Source organism: Protopterus annectens, chromosome 11.part0, assembly GCF_019279795.1.
Source record: "Protopterus annectens isolate FY-2018-M chromosome 11.part0, PAN1.0, whole genome shotgun sequence".
NCBI lineage: Eukaryota > Metazoa > Chordata > Ceratodontiformes > Protopteridae > Protopterus > Protopterus annectens.
Window position 1 is genome coordinate 1,425,801,901 of NC_056745.1, and position 20,507 is coordinate 1,425,822,407.

The 20,507-nt window shown below is 39.4% G+C and overlaps 1 protein-coding gene across 1 annotated transcript in view; it reads left to right on the forward strand.

Moving 5' to 3' along the window:
• Positions 1-237: 237 nt before the first annotated feature.
• The window catches only part of CFTR (CF transmembrane conductance regulator), a 1,712,697-nt gene continuing 1,692,427 nt past the window's right edge, over positions 238-20,507 (forward strand). The window contains exon 1 of the mRNA XM_044088720.1: positions 238-421. Coding sequence (XP_043944655.1) covers positions 369-421 — 53 coding nt within the window. The 5' untranslated portion in view covers positions 238-368. The remainder of the gene's footprint in view (positions 422-20,507) is intronic.

Here is a 20,507-nt window from a genome sequence, read left to right on the forward strand (position 1 = left end):
GTAAGTCAAAGCAGAAACAAACACATGTGCCTTGATGACTAGTAAGCATAAATACACGGAAATCTACAACCTTTTTCAGTTAAAGGAGAAGGTGCGTTCACAGTTTGTGTTAACTGTAACTGACCTAGCCAGTAACTTTATGAAGTGTTTGAACAGGAAGACTGTGAAGTCGTTCATTTTTCAGTAGTGTCACAGTTTGGCACACTGGACTGCCTACACTGCCTTACTAACCTGGGCAGAGTCAAGGAGCGAGGCGTGGCATCATCAAACAGCCTCTCTGAGGTGGGATGAACAGAACAGGGAGAGTTGAGGGATGATAAAACCCATCAACCCCAGGTAATCAGTTCACAGGTTTAGAACTGGGCACCATGCAGAGATCTCCTATAGAACAAGCTAACTTTCTCTCCAAACTTTTATTCTGGTAAGACCTTTTTTTTAAAGTTACATTATAACTAATTTCAGTTTCTCCTGAAAATTAACCGTATTTTTATTTCTGCAACAAACTAATTACACTGTTTATTTCAACAAGACAGGCTTTCTGTTTGCTTTATTATTTCTGTTTTACATTACATTTTTTTTTTTTTTTTTTACTTTTTGTTAGTTAATACTATTTAAGAACACATTATAATTTGTAATTGTAGAAATGTTGTGGTAAGATCTTTAGGCAAGCCACTTCAGAAGCTGACAAAATTAATATGAAAAATACCTTAGGAAAGTATTGTTATAAAAAGTGATTTGTCTAGTACAGAATGCAATACAGAGTTCAGGATGTAAGCAATTCACCTAACATATTTTGCATGAAGTGTTAGAATGTCACAAATTCGTAGTGCTGGCAAAAGCTGATAACCATGCTAAAAAAGGCAGTAAACAAAATTGGATTTATGTGCAGATAAAATTCTGCTTCTCAAGAGAGTGACAAAACTTTATTTTTTGAATTCCAAGTTATGTCTCTTCTACTGTTGAGGATGGCAGCTTCCAATAGTTTCGTAAAGTTATTAAAACATCCAGTCTACTATGTATTTTAATGTGTGGAATATTTATTTCTTGATTATATGCAGAGCAGTTGAACATATAAGACTGGTAAAAATTGTAGAATCCATGTACTTCTAGTCTGAGCATTTCACATATGGTAATTTATTGTTTGGCTATTAATCTTGCACTTGAATTAAAACAGAAAATTTTAAAAAAGAACTCCAAGAGATAGATGCAGATATAGAAGAATATATGCAATAAGAAGTAAAAATAAAAGAGAGAATGAACATGAATGAATGTAGTGCAAGAATACAGTATGACTGACTGAAATTGATATGCACACACACACACACACACACACACACACACACACACACACACACACACACACACACACACACACACACACACACACACACACTTTTCCTCATTTCTTTATTACTGTCACACTTCTAACTGTGCTGTGTATGTATGTAGATATATATATATATATATATATATATATATATATATATATACATATATATATATATATATATATATATATATACTATATGTATGTATGTATACTTACATTTACACATACACACACACACACACACACATACATACATGTGCAGAGTCTACTTAGCACATTAACAGTACATTAAATGATTTGGTTAAATGTAAATTATGTATTGTGAAATCAGGTGCATTAATAGACAACACTTACAGCAGTAAGAAAGTTTTATGTTAGATATGATTAGCATTGATATGGTTTACCTGTTTACTTCATGTTAATGTAGACAAAATGAAAATGTGGCATGATGCTGAATATGATGTCCCATGTCATATAAGATTGGAAACATTAAAAATGTAAAGTATAATACTGGAAATGAACAATGATGTAAGTAGCTGGACTGATATGCTACCGTCAGTGCTGCAAGGTGACTGTACCAGTAAAGGAAATAGAAGTCTACGTCCCTGTGTTAACTCATTGTAAAGTGCCAGTGTTAGCAGGGTAAGTTAAACATCAGTATCTGTCCTATGGATCAGTGACAAACAGCTGAGCTACCTTATAGTCGGTTAGAAGAAAACAGCTGCAGAAACTATCAGCTGATTGTTAACTAGTACATGCAGATAGTTCATGTGAGTCAAAAATAAATAATCAGTAATGCCTGGTGCCAAAGATCAAGGAGAACAGGGCGCAGAGTGAAACGAGTGAAGGCAGCTGCTGGTGCACATTAAAAAAAATAAAATAATGCGGAACTTAAGACTAAGAATTGCACATATTTGGTCTTACAATGTTTTCAGACATGCCTAGTATATCTTTCTCAGAGAAAACATGAAAACGTTAAAATACATTTTCTGGGACTCTTTGTCAACAGTAAAAAGAAACATTGCGAATCAGAAGATTAGAACATAAAAGCGAAGGACTGTAAATCACACTCTGTGTCTTTTGTAACCTGATTACCAGATTGTAATGTGCCAAAGGTTTTTACATACATCAGAGTAATTCATTCAGTTTATCGTGGCAGTATAATATTTACAACGTTCAGGTACAAGATAACAGCAGCATACATAGCCAAGTGAGAAAATTTGCTGTAGTACAGGCGTAATAGTTGAAACTGTTTCTTTTTTTTATTCATTTACATTTGATATGAACAAATACAGTCTAGTGTCTGGCATTAGAACAGGTTCAACTCAAAAGACACAACTGCAAACAAACAGAATTAATTTGGTGTATTTGTAAGTGTGAGGAACGTGACACAGGTATAGAGGCGGGCAAGCCAGTCGACTCAAGCTTTAGGGACATCTTTAGAGCCATTGCCAAGCCAAATTAAATTACTACAAAGAGTTAGAAGGTCACACTGAAAAAACAATCAGAAAAAAACTAAAAGAAAACTCCAGCCAAGCTAGAACTTCCAGTGAATGACCTCCCAAACCTCCTGTAACAGGTCACTCATTGGAAGTTTTAGCTTGGCTGGAGTTTTCATTTAGTTTTTTTCAAATTAAATTACTGTCAAAGTAAGGAGTTTGCTCAGAGAAACAACTTAGTGCAGACACAGAAGTATGTGTTTCATGTATAATAACCCACAGAAACGTGGGAGTCATCTCTCATTTTGACACATACAACCAAACCAAACTCTATCACTTGGCTGTTTCTGATAAATTCTTAGTTATCCTCTTTATTGCTGGAGCGGCAACAACGTCATTTAATTAGGTTGTTGCACCATTAACAATAGGTGCTTTGTACTGTTAGTATGAAGTGTAGCTGGCAGGGCCAGTTGATGCTGTGAAGTCAGAGCTCATCTTATTTAACAGGTGAAATTGTGACACAGTGAAAAAGGAGAGTGCAGGTGTTTGTTTGTTGGCATTGGATGTGGAAGGGACACAGTGAGGCAAGAAGGAGGAAGAAAGAATATGGTATGAGTGAAGTGGGAGGCTGTGTAGTCTTAAGTCACATCTAAATGTCAGGGTCTTTAAAAGAATGAATTCTAGACCACAAAATTAAAATCCATATCTTGACAAAGTAAAAAGAGAGATGTATTATTTGTTTTAGAGACCTAAATGCTACAGCTTTTAACAAGTGTTTGCCTGATTAAAAGTAATAATTTGAAGTCCAGGTAGAGTATAACAGACACATAGAAATTATTCTATGTGTCTGCTATATCCTACATGAGAAACAAAAGGGTAGGATATAATGTGCAGCAGAGATGGGCATGATATTTCACTGATGACAAATGTAACACATCTAGACCTGCAATTATTTACATATAACAAACGTGATACAATAATTAGTCTATTTTGATAATGCAGTAACAGATCTAGCCAAGGGCAAGATTACTTTTTTTAATGATGGCAAGTCAAGCGTCCTCCTTGACATTATTTTTTCACATTATAAATTTAGATTGTGAAATAATGGCATTTCCACCTATAAGCACGTACTAATCTTCTTTTTCTTTATGACGGTGGAATTTTATATTAGTCTTCAATCCGTTACCCTTTTTTTTAAATTAATCTACAATTAAAATATGAAATGTACTAGCTGCTCCTTTAGGACTGCTACCAGGTGGCATCCAACGTGGAATGCTCAAGTCAATGAAATACATTCTTTTATTTATTTACATTTGTTAATTGAGTAAGCTAATTAGTCCAAGGATGCTTTTCATCCATAACCTGAGTCATTAAGACAAGACTACAGTAAGCAGTAACCACAGACTGTGACAGTTAGATATAATGCATCTAGAAGTGCACTTATTTACATACAAAAAATGTTTTAACTAAATTTCACCTTCCATGTAATAAGTACTAATGTTACATTATGCATTTGATTATATATCTACAAGTTATCTTAATGTTTACATTGTGGATGTGATTATATATGTACAAGCCATCTTAATGTTTACATTGTGGATGTGATTATATATGTACAAGTTATCTTATTGGTTACGTTGTGGATGTGATTATATATGTACAAGTTATCTTATTGGTTACGTTGTGGATGTGATTATATATGTACAAGTTATCTTATTGGTTACGTTGTGGATTTGATTATATATGTACAAGCTATCTTAATGCAGTTTACATCCGTTAGTGAGGATTCATATCAAAGCATCAGTGGTGTAACAAAATGTACTGTAAAAACAAAATGTTCATAGAACACTAAAACATATCATGTACAACCCATTTTATAATAGTAGAGAACACAATTCATAATATACTGTTGGTATTTTACACTGCTGTGGACTTGTTATTCATGATTTGTGTACACATAGTATCAGTTATGTAGTATATCAAGGTGACTATTAAATATGCACAGTTATATCTGATACTGTTGACTTCCATGGTTTATATTTATTTGATTTAGCCTAGGACTCTGCAGTTGTTGCATTTGTTCTTTTCTGTTAGCCTAGCTTTGTGAAACAGTTGTATTTTTTTCAGTTCTGTTTGCTGGCATCTCCAATTTATGCTAAAATGCTGCTTGCTAAGGAGTTTTATGCTGTTTGGGATCTTGTTCCGGCATGATGGTGCAATTTTTATAAATGCAAGTTCGAGTTCATTAAAACTTAATATAAATGGAGGTGTGACTAGGTGAAGCACACTCATGGTCCTTGGACTGTATGCTTCTTCAAAATACTTGTCCTTTAGTAACAGGAAATATCCTTCATTCCGCTACTTGAAACTAATTGTATTTAGTAAGGACTAAGACAGTTACCTTTACCGGGATTGGTAGTCATTTCATTTTCCTTAAAGTGTTGTAGTGGTATTCTTTGTGATCAGCTAAATACATTAATCCAAGTATCCCATTTTCTGCTGCTTGTAATATGTCATTTTCTGAGTTTACAGTAATGAAATTATTGACACCCCGTATTTAAGTCTTAGAAGTAGTACATTGTTTCTGCTGCATGCCTTGCTTCAGTAGTTAGTAAGTTAGATGGTTAGAATAGCCTTTGTATTTTATGAAGTACCTGGTCTAGCTGAGCTTTAGTGTGTGAAAAAATGACTTTGGTACAGAGTACTCCAAAGTACCTTTGAAGATTTGTGTTTGGTATTGGACTCCTGACAGAGTCTAAAGTGGATATGCTGTTAGCTGCTTTCAGTGTTTGCGTAATGTTGCTGGTATTTACAGTTAGTTTGCAATTGGTTATTTTAGGAGTCTGCAACCTTCCCTATCAAAAGAGCCATTTTTGCTCCTCTCCCACCAAATAAAATTCATCGGGAGTGACAAAAACTATCTGACCCTAAAGTGAAGATAACACAGAGTATAAAGTTTTATACATAGTTATTATACTAAATATAAAAGAATTAAGTTTATAAGATCAATATTTAAAATCTGTCCTATTTTTGTTCCTTTGTTCCCCTTTATTTGTGGTAAGACGTTGAGAGGTACGAGAGGTATGGAAACCTTCCAGGAGAAGCTGCTGCTGTCAGAGGTTCGCTTGATTGCTCTCATTGTGTGTGGAATGCATGACAATAGAAACTGTGTTATTCTAGGAAGTTTCTAAGTTTCTCAGAGCAATATTTAAAGTCCATCGCTTGATCAATCTCAGTGTGCGTTTGTGTGTGTTGTGCGGTGTGGCCATTATTTTTCAAAGCTACAGGGAGCCACTGCAGAAGAGTGAAAGAGCCCCATGTGGCTCCAGAGCCGCAGGTTGCAGACCCGTGGGTTAGCCAGTACCATAGTAGATTGAAAGACCCCCATGCGGCTCCAGAGCCGCAGGTTGCAGACCCGTGGGTTAGCCAATACCATAGTAGACTGATATCACTGTATATACACCTATAGAAATAATTTGTATTTGTAACTTGATTTGGTAAATACCATATCATCTGCAAATAAAATACAGGTAGTTTGTAGAAGGATGCCTGGGAGACCATTGATGAATAGTGAGAACAAACTAGGGCCAATTACTGATTCTTGAGGGATATTTTTTATACAAATGAGGGCCAATTACTGACTCTTGAGGGATGCCTTTTATACAAACGGGGGCCAGTTACTGACTCTTGAGGGATGCCTTTTATACAAACGAGGGCCAATTACTGACTCTTGAGGGATGCCTTTTATACATATGAGGGCCAATTACTGACTCTTGAGGGATGCCTTTTATACACAAGAATCAATGGCAACAACTGTCGTAAAGGATCTATTAGTTATGTAGACCTTGAACCACAGTGTAACATTGTTAGAGCAGTCAGACTTAGGTAGCCTGTTTAGAAGTAGTCTGTGGTCCACTGACTCAACGGCTGTTTAGAGATTGAACAGATATAGACATAACGAGTAAGCCATTGTCCATAATCTCTGTATCTGGTTAGTGAGTGTGTATATTGCTGTAACAGTACAATAGTTTGACCAAAATCCCATATTGTTTGTTGGAAAGTGTCATATATTTCATGTTGCAGTCAAAGAGGTGGTCATGAATTAATTTCTCTAGTATTTTTGCTAGTGGACGTAAGTTGGCAATTGGTCTTTAGTCTGTTGCCATTAAGGGAATGGTAGTTTTGGGGTGAGACAATAGGAAGGTATGTTTGAAACTGTATGGCACAGAACTAGTGGTAAATGACATGTTATAAGTGTGGGTCAGCAGTTTGCACAATACTTGACTACCCAGCTTTAGGATGTGAAGACGTATTGTTGAAAGTCAGAGTTAATAGGTACAACCTATGTGGTATAGAAACATTTGTACCTTCCTTTTATGAATAACGTGAAGGTAGAAAGGTGGGTATTGTAAATAACAATGAAGATATGGCTGGATAGCACGAAGGGATTCTTACATGTCACTGACAGCAGAAGTGCAGTATACTCTTTAGCAGTGTTGCTCTGAGAGACATTAGTCACGACTTGAGTCAGCAATCCTAATCTTGGTGAATTTGTAGGACACAGAGGAAATCCAGAAAGTGTTTATTTTGTCCTGAGAAAACAACAGTGATTCATACTGTGCCAGTTAAGTATACACTCTGGACTGGGGGTATTAGGGGAGCTTGAGTGTGTGTGGGCATGTTTGTAGCTGTCCGATTTGGATTAGGAATAAGGAGGCAAGAGATGAAGGTCCATTTGAGACTACCTAAAGTGGTAGCCACTGGGAGTGGCGGTGATTAAAGGCAAGGTGAAAGTAAGAAATGAAGGAGGGGTTAACTATTAACACACATAAAAGCTATAATCTGTAGTGCTTCCCTACTAGATAGCTAGAATATACTGCCCTCACACAGATAAGATTATACTTAGAATTTGTAAAATTCTGCAGTGAATTGTGTTGAAATCTGTCTTGAGAAATTTCAGACTTATCTTGACTTGGCACCCTCGTAGGAAAAGAAAAAAGCTTAGAGCTGTATAGCAGATGGGTCAGTAGGGCCACAAGGACAAAAGCTTTACAGAGCAGATAAAAGAGAAGAAAACATTTCAGTAAGCTTTGTTCTTCTGGACGTTGGAGGAGAAATCCTGGCTGATACTTGATTAATAGAAATAACTAGCTTTTGACTTGGCTTTTAAAGTATTAACCTCTGTAAGGTCCATGAGAGTGACATGGATTCCAGCAGAAGTGTAGCTAGGGTGGGCTGAAGGGTGTCAGGTGGTGTGATCAGCAGATGTCTTATTGGTTGGCTAGTGCAGTACTGGCATTCATTTTCATATCTTACTGATTTTCATTTCTGTACCTGGATTTCTGAATGTTGGCACAGAATGCCAGATACTGCTTTTGTGGTCAGAACTGAAGCCATTCAGTGCTTCATGTGCAGTTTGCTATAAATTAGCAGATAGAGTTTTTGTTTTTTTTAAGTGATGAAGTAGATCATTTTTTCCCACCTTACCTTAGAGCTAAGGGACACAGATCAGGAAGAACAGACTGGATTTAAGTACTCATGGATCTGAGACACAGTGAAAGTAATAAGGTGAGCTTAATAGAGAGAATGAGAAGTGAGAAAGTATTTTTTTCTTGGCATTAAAGTTTACCTGATTGTCTGCAAACTAGTTATTATGTTGAATAAAGCATTCTCTGTAATGGAAGCTAGTGTGAGGGAACAGAGAGTAAGTGTTGTGTGTGTGATACAAAGAGAAGTCTCCCTACCCATCTTTATTAATGCATGCTAACCCTGCTCTTGCCCTTAACCACAACCCTACACCTTACCTTAAAAAACATATTGCCATAACACGCTTATTATTCAGAATTTATCTGTATTTTCCTGCTAGGGATTTGGTTAACTGATTACTAAAGGAAACTGTTTTGTTTTTGCACACATTATTTCTGTTCCAAATATTTGTGTTTTTCTGTAAGTAGATGTTTGAAATGCTGGGCATTGATCTCCTGTGTTTTTATGCTTGTATATGTCAATGAATCAGCGTAATGTTAATGCACAGGTATGTGAGTGCCTAAGGTAAAAGTAGAGATTTAAGACATGGACCCTTAATGGATGAATATCCTTAATGTTTTTTTCTGTTCTGTTTTCTTTGTCTTTCTTTCATTCTTTTTGGGTATTATGTGGTGGCTGGGGAAGGTTTTGCTTGCATAAGCTACTTTGATTATGTATATAATTTGTTCTGTAGTGTTACAATCCCAGTCGTGTCTTAACTTATTTAATAGTCGATCTTACTTGTGTACTTGAATACCTCATTACTTTCCTAGTGCACTAGTGAGGATTATTTATGGTATTCTTCTCACATGTAATACCCAGAAGTCACACATTTGATTTAATTTTTAACAAACATAAGGACTAATTTTTTTAAAGTTTCAGCTACATTTAAAATTGTGAAAACACATAACATTTTAGCAGTTGTTGGTTAGTTTTTCATCTTTTTTTGCTTAGTAAATGATTTATTTTGTTCAGGGGAATGCTGACAAACTTTCACCCTTAAGAAAATGTAGTTGCCATATTTAAGACGTATCATTTAAAATCTACAGATGCAAATATTTGTCACAGACCTGCCATGATGCCATGTGTTTTGTGAACACTGACAGGAAAATACCGATCAGCTTTTCACTCAGTAGGAGGAAAGTATGCAAACATCGTTTTTAAAGACCAGTCGCCATTCCCAAAACACAGATGTGAAGTTGTTAAATCTCGCCGTTTATTCTCACTGATGGGTTTGGAGCCGATCCTCGGCTCCGACACGGCCGATAGCAAAGCTCAAGGTTTGCCAGTAGCTCGAGACCAAGCCCCTTATCCCACAATGCACTGCTGGAATTACCTCAGATCTAGTTTGCCGTGGCAAGAGAGATCTCGGTAATCCAGCTAGCTTGGACCATTTGTGAAAAAAATAGCAAGTTTTTGATAAAAATCTTCTTTTTTCTTTTAGATATTTTCATATATACAGTTTGAGTGTTAGTGTTAAAATTTTAATAATAGAATTAGTAGTTTGTGATAGTTAGTGCCCTGTTGGCTTAGTCGTTTTGTGTGGGCCTTTTAGCCCTATTTAGAGTTAATAATCACTATTTTCTTCTTGTCAGGTTTTTTCTCAGTGGGCCTGTTTAGCCCTGTATTTGTAATTTATAGTTTAACTCTGTCATAGATAGTGCCCGGTTTGGGCTTAGTTGCTTTCCTTAGTTAGTGTGGGTCTTTACAAAGAAAGGAAGGACTTCACTCTATTAGTTTCAGTATACTGTTTTTTGTATTGTACTATTTAGTATGTCTGATAACAAGGAAAAGTCCCATCCTAAATCGGGATTCAAGAAATGCCCAGATTATGGGCAGAAAATGTCTGTCACTGACAGACACATTCAATGTGTTTACTGTCTGGGGCTAAACACCTCCAAGACACTTGCAGAATTTGCCATTCGTTTTCTTCAAGAGTCCTCTTGGAGAGAAGGAGGAAGCTAACTGACAGGGGATTACTGCAGCATTCCTTTTCTGAGGTGTTGAGTAGCCAGGAAGGTGCTAGCATTTCTTCCAAATCCTCCAAATCTTCAAAATCTTCAGATACCAAAGTTGCAAAAAAGGCAAGAACTTCAGAGGGTACAGGGTCGGAACAGAGTGTCCCTTTGATTTGGAGCCAGCTCCCAGTCTTGGAGCCAGTCTCTGAGATTCCCTCTTCTCCTCTGCTCCAGTCAGCACCTTCAGTGCATTCATCTAAGTCTTCAGTCAGCCTTTTGGATTTGGACATGGATCGGCTAGTGCAGAAGCTTTTACAGGCACCAGGACTTGCCAAATTGTTGTCAGCTCCGACCAGCTTGTTGGTGTCGAAGACCATTGAACCGGATTTGTCTACTCCTCCTCCGAGCTGCACTGGACCCTCGGAGCCGAAGGAACCCGAACCGATGATTGTCGAACCCTTGGAGCCGATACCTGCACTGGTGTTATTGGCTCCATCTACTCGGATGTCCTCGGCACCGACCGAGGACTCTAGGAGCTGACGCTCTCCCATCAGGTCCGGGGAGGATAGTCGGACTGATTTGTCAGTGCTGACTCTTCCTCTCGGGGCTTCGACTCGGATGAGCTCGGCTCCTACCTCGGATTCAGAGCCCAGGGTTTTGGTGCGGGAGGATCGGATGGTTCTTTTGGGTCCATATACCCCTTCTCATCGGAGCCATGGTGTCTTTGATGCTATGAAGGGAGTCCTGTCTCCCAAGACAACGTCAGCATTGGTTCAGCCTTGTCTCTCCCGTCAAGCTCCTGTGTCTGCTTCTTCGTCTACCGGTCCCCCTAAGTGTAGAGACCCTGAGCCTCAATTACCCCCACAGGGTGTCCCCTGCTCTTCTGAGACCTCCCCAGATCCCCCCACTGAGGAGGTGCCAGGAAGAGACTGTGCAAGAGGAGACACTTAGACTCCCCACAGGATTCTTTGACATCTGACACGGACTTGGATGAGTCAGAAGGGTCCCCTCGATCCCCCTGTGAGGATATCTCCTTTGTGGAGATATTAGAGATCCTTAGTCAGAGGGGCGATTGGCAGTCCAAGATCCCTACTGAGGATGAGTCCGTGCTCTTGAAGGCTTTTGGGTCTCAACCTTCCACTTCTTGGGTGTCTCCACCTTACGACGAGCTCATGGAACTGATCTCTCGTAATGCGTGGGAGTCACCGGAGGCCATTGAACCTGTCCCTCTCAAGCAAAATAAATTCATGCCTGTCCCAGTGGACAAGCCATTTTTGACCAAAGGAGTGTCTGTTGATGCCATGGTGGTAGCTGCAGCCACCAAAAAGGAAGTGTCTGAAACATCCGCATCTATCTATCCTCCTAACAGAGATTCTAGGATCATGGATAGATATGGAAAACGCATGTTTAGTTCAGCGACTTTTTCTCTGTGATCACTGAACTACTTAATCCATTTTACGAGACTACAAAGAGATATTCTGAAAGAGCTAGGAGATACTCTCCAGGGTACGGTAGCTGCAGGGGTTGCCGACAAAGTCAACACACAGCTCACTACCGTAAACTCAGTTGTAAACTCGTCCATGCGTCACATATCTTATGCAGCTGATGGTTCGAGTAGAGCCGCTAGTTCAGGCATCGCTCTCCGAATATGAGCCTGGGTGCATCTCTGTGCCTTTGCGGAACCCTTTAAGTCTTCCTTTATCAACACCCCATTCGATGGCTCATCACTGTTTGGGCCTAAAGTAAAGGAAACTTTAACCAGATGTGAGCAGGAAGGCAAGACCTTATCTGCCGTTGGAGTCCGTTTTTCTACCCCTACTCGGCCCTACCCCAAGGGCCCTAGTAGTGGGAAAATGTGGTTCCGAAAACCACAGGGAGCCCTTCAGGACACATGTGGAGAAACCCCCTCTAGAGGCAGAGGAGGGGGTTATAATGGAAGATGCCGCCCCCGCGGCAGAGGGGGTCCACAGCAACAGGGTGACAGGGGTCAGTTCTCTGGTCAACCCTAGCAGCGCCCCTGAAAGGGGCCCGGCTCTTCGGCTCTGGAGGCAGTTGGGGGTCGCTTGTCTTTGTACCCAGAAGCCTGGCTAAGCATAACATCAGATACATGGGTACAAAGCATAATTTCCAGGGGATATTTCATTTCCTCCCATTCATATTTCCCCCTCCCATTCCTGTAAACAGAATCCCAGATATTCCACCCAGTCTCAGGGAATAAGCAATCATAGAGGTCCACAAATTGCTAGAAAAAAAGAGTCATCCAACCAGTCCCAGCAGACCAAGTTGGATTCGGAATTTACTCAAGATTCTTTTTGGTACCAAAGAAAACAGGGGACTGGAGACCTATCTTGGACCTCAGTAGACTCAACCAGTTTGTAAAGAAAGAGAAGTTCCGAATGGTCATGCTTCAGTCCATTTTTCTCTTCCTAGGGAAAGGCAATTGGATGTGCTCCATAGATCTCAAAGACGCGTACTATCACATAAAGATGAACAGACGCTCCAGAGATCACCTGCGTTTCTGGCTGGGAGTCAATCATTACCAGTTCCTAGCCCTGCCCTTTAGTCTCACTACAGCCCCCAGAGTGTTCACCAAATGCATGGCAGTGGTCACGGCTCACCTGAGGTGTCTAGGATTCCAGGTGTTTCCGTACCTAGACGATTGGCTCCTCACCACTACCACCAGGCATCAGTTGACTCAGGCAACACAATACAGTCTGACACTCTACCATCAATTAGGCATTACAATCAACTTCGAAAAGTCTGCCTTATCGCCATTGCAGCATACCATTTTTATAGGAGCAGAGTTAGATACCTCAACTACCACTCTACGTCTTCCAATCGAAAGAGTCTCACTTCTCTGCCAACACGTCAGCTCACTGGAGTTAAAGAACAAAGCTACAGCAGCAGAGGTCTTGAAGGTGCTAGGTTTGATGGCGGCAGCAATCCTAGCTAAACCACTTGCAAGGATGCATATGCAAATTCTTCAATGGCTCCTCTTTGCTCAGTGGTCTTACCAGAAACTACCGATGCACCACATGATTCTCATCACGGATTCTTGCAAGAGAGACCTTCGGTGGTGGTTGACGTCTCTTCATGTCACAATCAGAAGACCCTTTGTTCTCCCCTCCCAGTAGCCACTGTGATCACGGACGCTTCCCTGATAGGGTGGGGGGGGACATTTTCAGGGAAAGACTGCCCAAGGCACATGGACGGATCAAGAGTCACATCTGCATATCAGTGTTCTAGAATTGAGAGTGGTACTTCTGGTGTTGCAGTACTTTCAGGATTCTCTTCCTCTAGGAACTATTGCAATTCAGACGGACAACATGTCAGTAGTCTGGTACTTGAATAAGCAAGGTGGAACCAAGTCTTACCCCCTTTGTCGAAAAGCCCTCAGGGTCTGGTAATGGGCTGTGTTGTCCCAGCATTTTCTGTTAGCAATGCACATCCCGGGGAAATCCAACATGATAGCGGACAAGATAAGCAGGGCGATATTGCTTCCACATGAGTGGTCTCTCAAACAACAGGTTGCGGAGTTGATTTTCCGCAAATTGGGCCAGCCTTGCTGCGACCTCTTTGCCAGCCACATCAATTCAAAATGCAGAAGCTACTTTGCCCTAATACCACCTCCGGGACATCCCCCGAGAGATGCACTCTTACACGATTGGCCCTCGGGTCTCCTTTATGCATTCCCACCCTTCCCACTGATACCCAGATTTTTACAGAAAGCGAAATCGCTGGGAAGGACTGTTATTCTCATAGCCCCCTACTGGCCTTGACAGATTTGGTTCCCGTTTCTCCACCATCACCTGTTGGAAGATCCATGGATCCTGGACCCAGTTCCGGACCTTCTGACGCACCCGTCAGGGGACCTCCATCCTTCCCTGCAGTCCCTGAAACTGACTGCTTGGCTATTCCACTTCCCCTAATTGCCAGGCTTCTTTCAATTTCAGAAGATACAAGACAAATGCTCTTGTCTTCTCATAAGCCATCCACCAGGAAATTATACTGCAGTAAGTGGAAAAGGTTCTCAATTTGGGCCAACACACAGAAAACTGACCCTTTCTGAGCTCCGCTATCGTCCATTTTAGAATTTCTGACAAAGATTTTCAAGGAAGGGGCAGCAGCTGCTACAGTTCGAGTCCAGTTAGCTGCCATCTCAAATTTCCACTTTGGATTTGGTGGCTCAAATGTTATGGGCCGTAAGTTATCTAAAACTTTTCTTAAAGGTGTTCTTCACATGAGACCTCCTGTCAAAATTCCTTGTTCTCCCTGGAATTTGAACTTTATGATGTCTCAAATTATTCTCTCCCCTTTTGAACCAGCATCTTCTTGTGATCTCAAATATTTATCCTGGAAAATTATTTTTCTAGTGGCCATTACGTCTGCCCGCAGAGTGTCAGAACTCCAAGCATTATCTGTCAGACCACCTTACATGATTTTCCATGCTGATAGAGTATCTCTCAGAACAGACCCCTCATTTTTACCTAAAGTCTGTTCTGAATCCAGTATTAATCAGGTCATTGAGCTGCCAGTCTTTTTTCCCAACCACTCTAACAAATTGGAATACATGCTGCACAAACGTGATGTACACAGACAGCTCAGATTTTATCTTGACAGAACTAAGGATATTATTAAATCAGATCAACTTTTTGTATCCATTTCAGAAGCCAGAAAAGGTAATCCAGTAGCTAAAACAACTTTATCTAAATGGTTATCAGATTGTATATCCTTTGTTTATGCGAATGCGAGCATGCCATTGACACACAAACCTAAGGCTCATTCTACCAGAGCCGTTTCTACATCTTCTGCCTTTCAAGCTAAATTGCCCCTTGACAATATTTGTGCTGCAGCCACTTGGTCTAAGCCTCATACCTTTATCACACATTACAAAGTAGATAAGGCTTCCAGGGACAGGTCTTCCTTTGGTTCCACGGTACTGAAAAACGTACTTCCATGAGCCACCCAAGATTTAGGGTGCTAGGGACGCTACCCATCAGTGAGAATAAACGGTAAGATTTAACAACTTCACATAAAGAAGTTATGTACTTACCATAACGTTCCATGTGATTTGTTTATCTTGCCTTTATTCTCACGTCCCTCCCTCCTTCCCCCTCCTGGCTGACAGTTGACTTAGAGACTAGTACCATCCTGGTTATTCAATACTTATTCTTCCCTTTCGGGAAGTGCTTCCTTGTAGAAATAAATAAAAGTGTATATAAACTTGCAGCAAACAAGATCTGAGGTAATTCCAGCAGTGTGTTGTGGGATAAGGGGCTTGGTCTCGAGCTACTGGCAAACCTTGAGCTTTGCTATCGGCCATGTCGGAGCCATCAGTGAGAATTAAGGAGAGATAAACAACTCACATGGAACGTTATGGTAAGTACATAACTTCTTTATTGTGGCTGTCTGAGAGACACAGTCAGAAGGTTTCATAAAAATGATGACATTTATTTTTAGTATGCTTTATTTTGTTAAATGCTTAATATAGATGGTGGACCAAATAGACATAGCAAAAATCACTTTGAATTCAGCAAAGCCTTTAGTATAGTTTCACAAAACAGGTATTCATCTCTCTGTCAGAAGAACTGGTGTGTGTGTGTGTGTGTGTTTATTAGGGGAAAGTCACTTGTTGACACCTGAGATATTAGTTTGTCTTTGACAATTACCCTTCACAGCTTTTATGTCTGACATTGCAAGGTGCTGGAGAAAAACTTTCATTCATCACAGTGATAATATAAGGTTATCACTGCAATTATAACAGTCTGACAAATACAGAAAAGTATAACATAGTGAGAATTGTAGATTACAGAAAATAACTTGCTGTACTCATAAGTTCAGTCATAATGAACAGAGGGCTATAGAATGGATACCATGTGTCAGAATAAGCGTCTTTTCATATTGTTAACGGTTACTAAACAGGGAGCAAAAACATAGCTGGATGTTTACAGACTGCCTCATGCAATAATGGGAAGGGTATCATTGTCTGAAAAAAGAACACTGTCATATTTTTAATTAACAAAAACTTTCCTGATATGGAATTTTAAGACTAGTTTAATTAAAGAAATCTTTGCAACAAGATCAGAAAGTATGAATCAGTACTGTGAAGAGCAGTCAAGAAGGTCACCTGACTTTTATTTATGATGTGCAAGAATAGATCACGTGATCTCTGTATGTACAGTTTAGAGCAGATGTCAAAATGAAGTGTGGGGGACAGAAATAGTTAAACTTTTTGGTATCTCATCAACATTTAAATGTAACAAAGTGAGCAAAAAATGTGCTAGAACATGATGTCTTGTGTAAACATAGCCAGAGACTGAGTAAGTTGAAAGGCAAAGAAGTTCTTTTTTCACAAAAAAAGGCATGTAGAAGTAGAATTGCGTACTGTAGAAAGATAAAACAACATGCAGTGATGATTTCAAGCAGTAATGAGACAAGGGTGAAGGACTAGTAAGAAAATCGAAGGGCTTGTAGTAGATATTGATTAACTAGAGCAAATAGGTAGACTGGTGCTTGGTGATCCTTAACATGGGTGTGTGTCTGCATAATATGTGTTTGTAAGCAAGTATTAGATGATTAAAAGTACATAAAATCCTGATTAGCAAAACAAAATCTCTATTTTTCACTTTTATTTTATTTTACATTTGTTCATCCGGGTGTTGCACTAATCACAAGTGACCATTTGCAAGTATTGCCAAGATGAAATAATTCACAAGCAAGAAAAAAGTGAAACAGAGAGGCAGTAAATATTAAAAAAAATTACACAAATGCATATTTTACATAATTGTATTTCATCTTTACATCATGGTGGAAATGCTCTGGTGTAATGAGTCAGGGAAGGTGGATTTGAGATGTCAATAGTTAAGAAAGAATAAGGTTAGCGTTTGAAAGGTTCTTAGGTCCTGCTGTGTAACAGGTACAGTTCGATTTCATGTGAAGGAATTTTTTAGGTTCTGCTGTGAAGGTGGGTAAGGGGTAAGGGGGATTGTAGTTCCTTAAGTTTAGGGGAGGGAATCCCATAGTTAGGAGCAAGGATGGAGGAAAATGGTTGGTGCAGTGTAGCCTGGTATGTGGGGGTTATTTGGAAGAGGCATCGGAGGATGTAGTGTTTATGTAAGGTATAAAGTGTGGCAGAATATGGTGGGTATGAGTTAAATTGGTGAAGCCTGATGATAAAAGAGCCCAGTAGCAGGTTTACTGTATGCTGTACTGGGAGATATTTGTTTTTTTTTGAGGGGAAGGCAGTGGCACTCATGAATGGTTACAGCTGTTATAGGTAATTTATAATCAAGTCGGGCCAGAAGCACTTCTTTGCCTATAGTATCCCTGACCAGGTTAGATATGGCGAGATTTTCCTAGTACAGAATAGAAGTGAGTTAACTTTTGCCCTTGATTTCTCAGTATGGGTATAGAAGGTTAATGACTGGTCTAGCCACAAACCAAGTCATATGACGGAGTTGGTTGTTTCTGTTGGTGTACCACAAAGGGTAGTGATATTGAGTGACTCTGATGATTTTTTATTGTTTTTTTTTTGTGGCCCCAAATAGCCTGCTTTTTGTTTTTGTGGGTTTATGTATTAGTCTGCGGTTAATGAGCCAGGAATTGAGTGAGTTAAGGTTTTTTTTGTTGTTGTGTGTCTTTTGTAGAGTGGTTGTGGCTGGACCTAAAGATTACCATGTCACCAGTGTATAGAATAAGTTGTAGAGTAGAAAGGTTGCAAGTTAGTTTATAAATGAAAGTAGAAAAGAGATGAGGAGCTAGGATGGAACCTTTGGGTACTTCCACTGAAAGAGGTGTGGGATGAGAGAAGGAAGAACCTTATTTAACTTTAAAGAATATGTCTGACAGGAAGTCTTGGAACCAGGTGATAGAGAGGAGGAGGAGCTGGAGGTTGATTAGAGCAAATCTGTAAGATGAACGAATATTACTCCTGTCAAGTTACCTTTGTCATGTTTATTCATTAAAATGCTTATAATATTTACATCATTTAAGTACTTCACAATAATACTCTGCTGCCTTGACATAATCACAAATAGCAGCATGCTCTCTGCTTCAGTGCAACTCCCCTTTTTCACAGAGATCATATTCTATGCATCATGCTGTCTTCATTCCCCATATCTCATTCTCCTTTCATGCCCCTCCACAACTTCCTGCCCCACTCCCAGTAGATATTTAAATTACATGGCCTTGCTGCCCCATACCACCAAGTACTCGCCTTTATCCATTAGCCCCTCCCTCTGTAGCCTCCTTGATGTCTCTTACAATCGGTGTAATATCGGTATCATCTGCAGATCCCTATTCCTGAATTAACTCCTACAAAACTGTTTTTTTTTCTGTCTATGTCTCTCTCTTTCCCTTTGCAGACTTCCTGTTAGATCATTCATCCCTTTTTGAGGTTACTGATCCACAAATACTTTTTATATATTTCCTGTTATTACTGTTCTCTATCCCTCACAAGTTTTCTATATACATAGACTTCCCTCTTTACTAATGTAGTTCCTCCTTCTCCTTTCTCATCATCTCTGTCAGTGCTACATTTACCTGCATATATTTCAGCCGTTCCCTGTCTTAGCCTGTAATCCTCCCATTAGTGTCTTAAAATCCTCTGCTAGCTTCCGGTCCCTTCACATGTATTTTCTACCAATAAAATCACTTTCATATCCAAATCTCTCATTTTCTTTTTCCATCTCTTTATAATCCCTACTTCCTCACATATCCATAAACCTAGCTCCTGCCAGCTAATCATCAATACACCCATCTTCCTGTTTCCACCTTCACTTTTTGTACACCCCCCCTCTTATCCTGCATCATGAACAAAACAAAATCCCACACAGAAATCACAACTACATTTTTTTAACTTGAGAAATAGTCTGACTTTGACTGATTAAGTTCATGTATAAGAAATTGTAAGGAAACTGAAGTCCCAAACAAGAAAAGCTTTCTGCTTGTTACCAGATAAAATTTTCAAGCAAACAATAGGAAATAAAAGCACAGCATTTGATTTTGATGTTTAAAATATTAATTTTAATCTTAACAATATAGTTTCTTTTAGATTGTGTATTTTATTATTTGAATAGAGAAAGAGAAAATAAAGCACTAATGTGATTTTTACGTTAAGCATCTGTATGTGCATTTGTGTGTTTATGTACATATGTGTGTGTGTGTAGTATATAGACAGATAATATATAGTTCTTGCTGTTTTCATGCATATAATACACAGAAACAGTGACTTTAAGGATTTCTGTAATAAATAAAGATGCACTGATAACAGAGTTTAAACTTAAATAGGAAACAAGTTTCTTCATTCCAAAAGCAAGTCGTACAGTCTTTTCTCTTTGAGATCTCTTAGAGCAAAACAAATATAACAGTATGAACAAGGTACTTTGCCTTAACAAAAGTAAAATGTGGCTCCTCAGTCCACCAGATTTCTGTATCTCTTGACTAGGCACACACCAACATATTATAGAAGGCCTGCAGCAACTTGTAAATTTCCTCTCTGACTTATTGTGTACGTAGGTAAGAGTAGAATAAAACCAGTTCTGACAGGTTGGAGTTCCTACAACAGGAAAACAAACTTATCTTCTACATTCTCAGACTATCTTCACTTCTACACAGAGTCTCTGAGACTCCTACTAGAATTTCCTCTAGGATTAAAAGCAAGCAAATTTTACTGCATTACTGATGAGGTTGCTTTAATATACAGTGTGAACAGGTGTCTTTTATTAGCTTCAATATCTTTTTCCTGAATAACAGCTATGTATCTGGCTTTTGTAATGCTCCTGCTAGTGTACTTCGTATGCTTAGTAGTGGCATGTCATTCTCCATGCTTCCCCTTGTGTATATCCTATGCTCAGCAGTAACATGCCTTTCTTCTCCCATGTCCCCCCCTCGTGTATATCCTATGCTCAGCAGTAACATGCCTTTCTTCTCCCATGCCCCCCTCGTGTATATCCTATGCTCAGCAGTAACATGCTTTTCTTCTCCCATGCTCCCCTAGTGTATATCCTATGCTCAGCAGTAACATGCCTTTCTTCTCCCATGTCCCCCTCGTGTATATCCTATGCTCAGCAGTAACATGCCTTTCTTCTCCCATGCCCCCCTCCTGTATATCCTATGCTCAGCAGTAACATGCCTTTCTTCTCCCATGCCCCCCTCGTGTATATCCTATGCTCAGCAGTAACATGCCGTTCTTCTCCCATGCTTCCCCTAATGTATATCCTATGCTTAGCAGTAACATGCCTTTCTTCACCCATG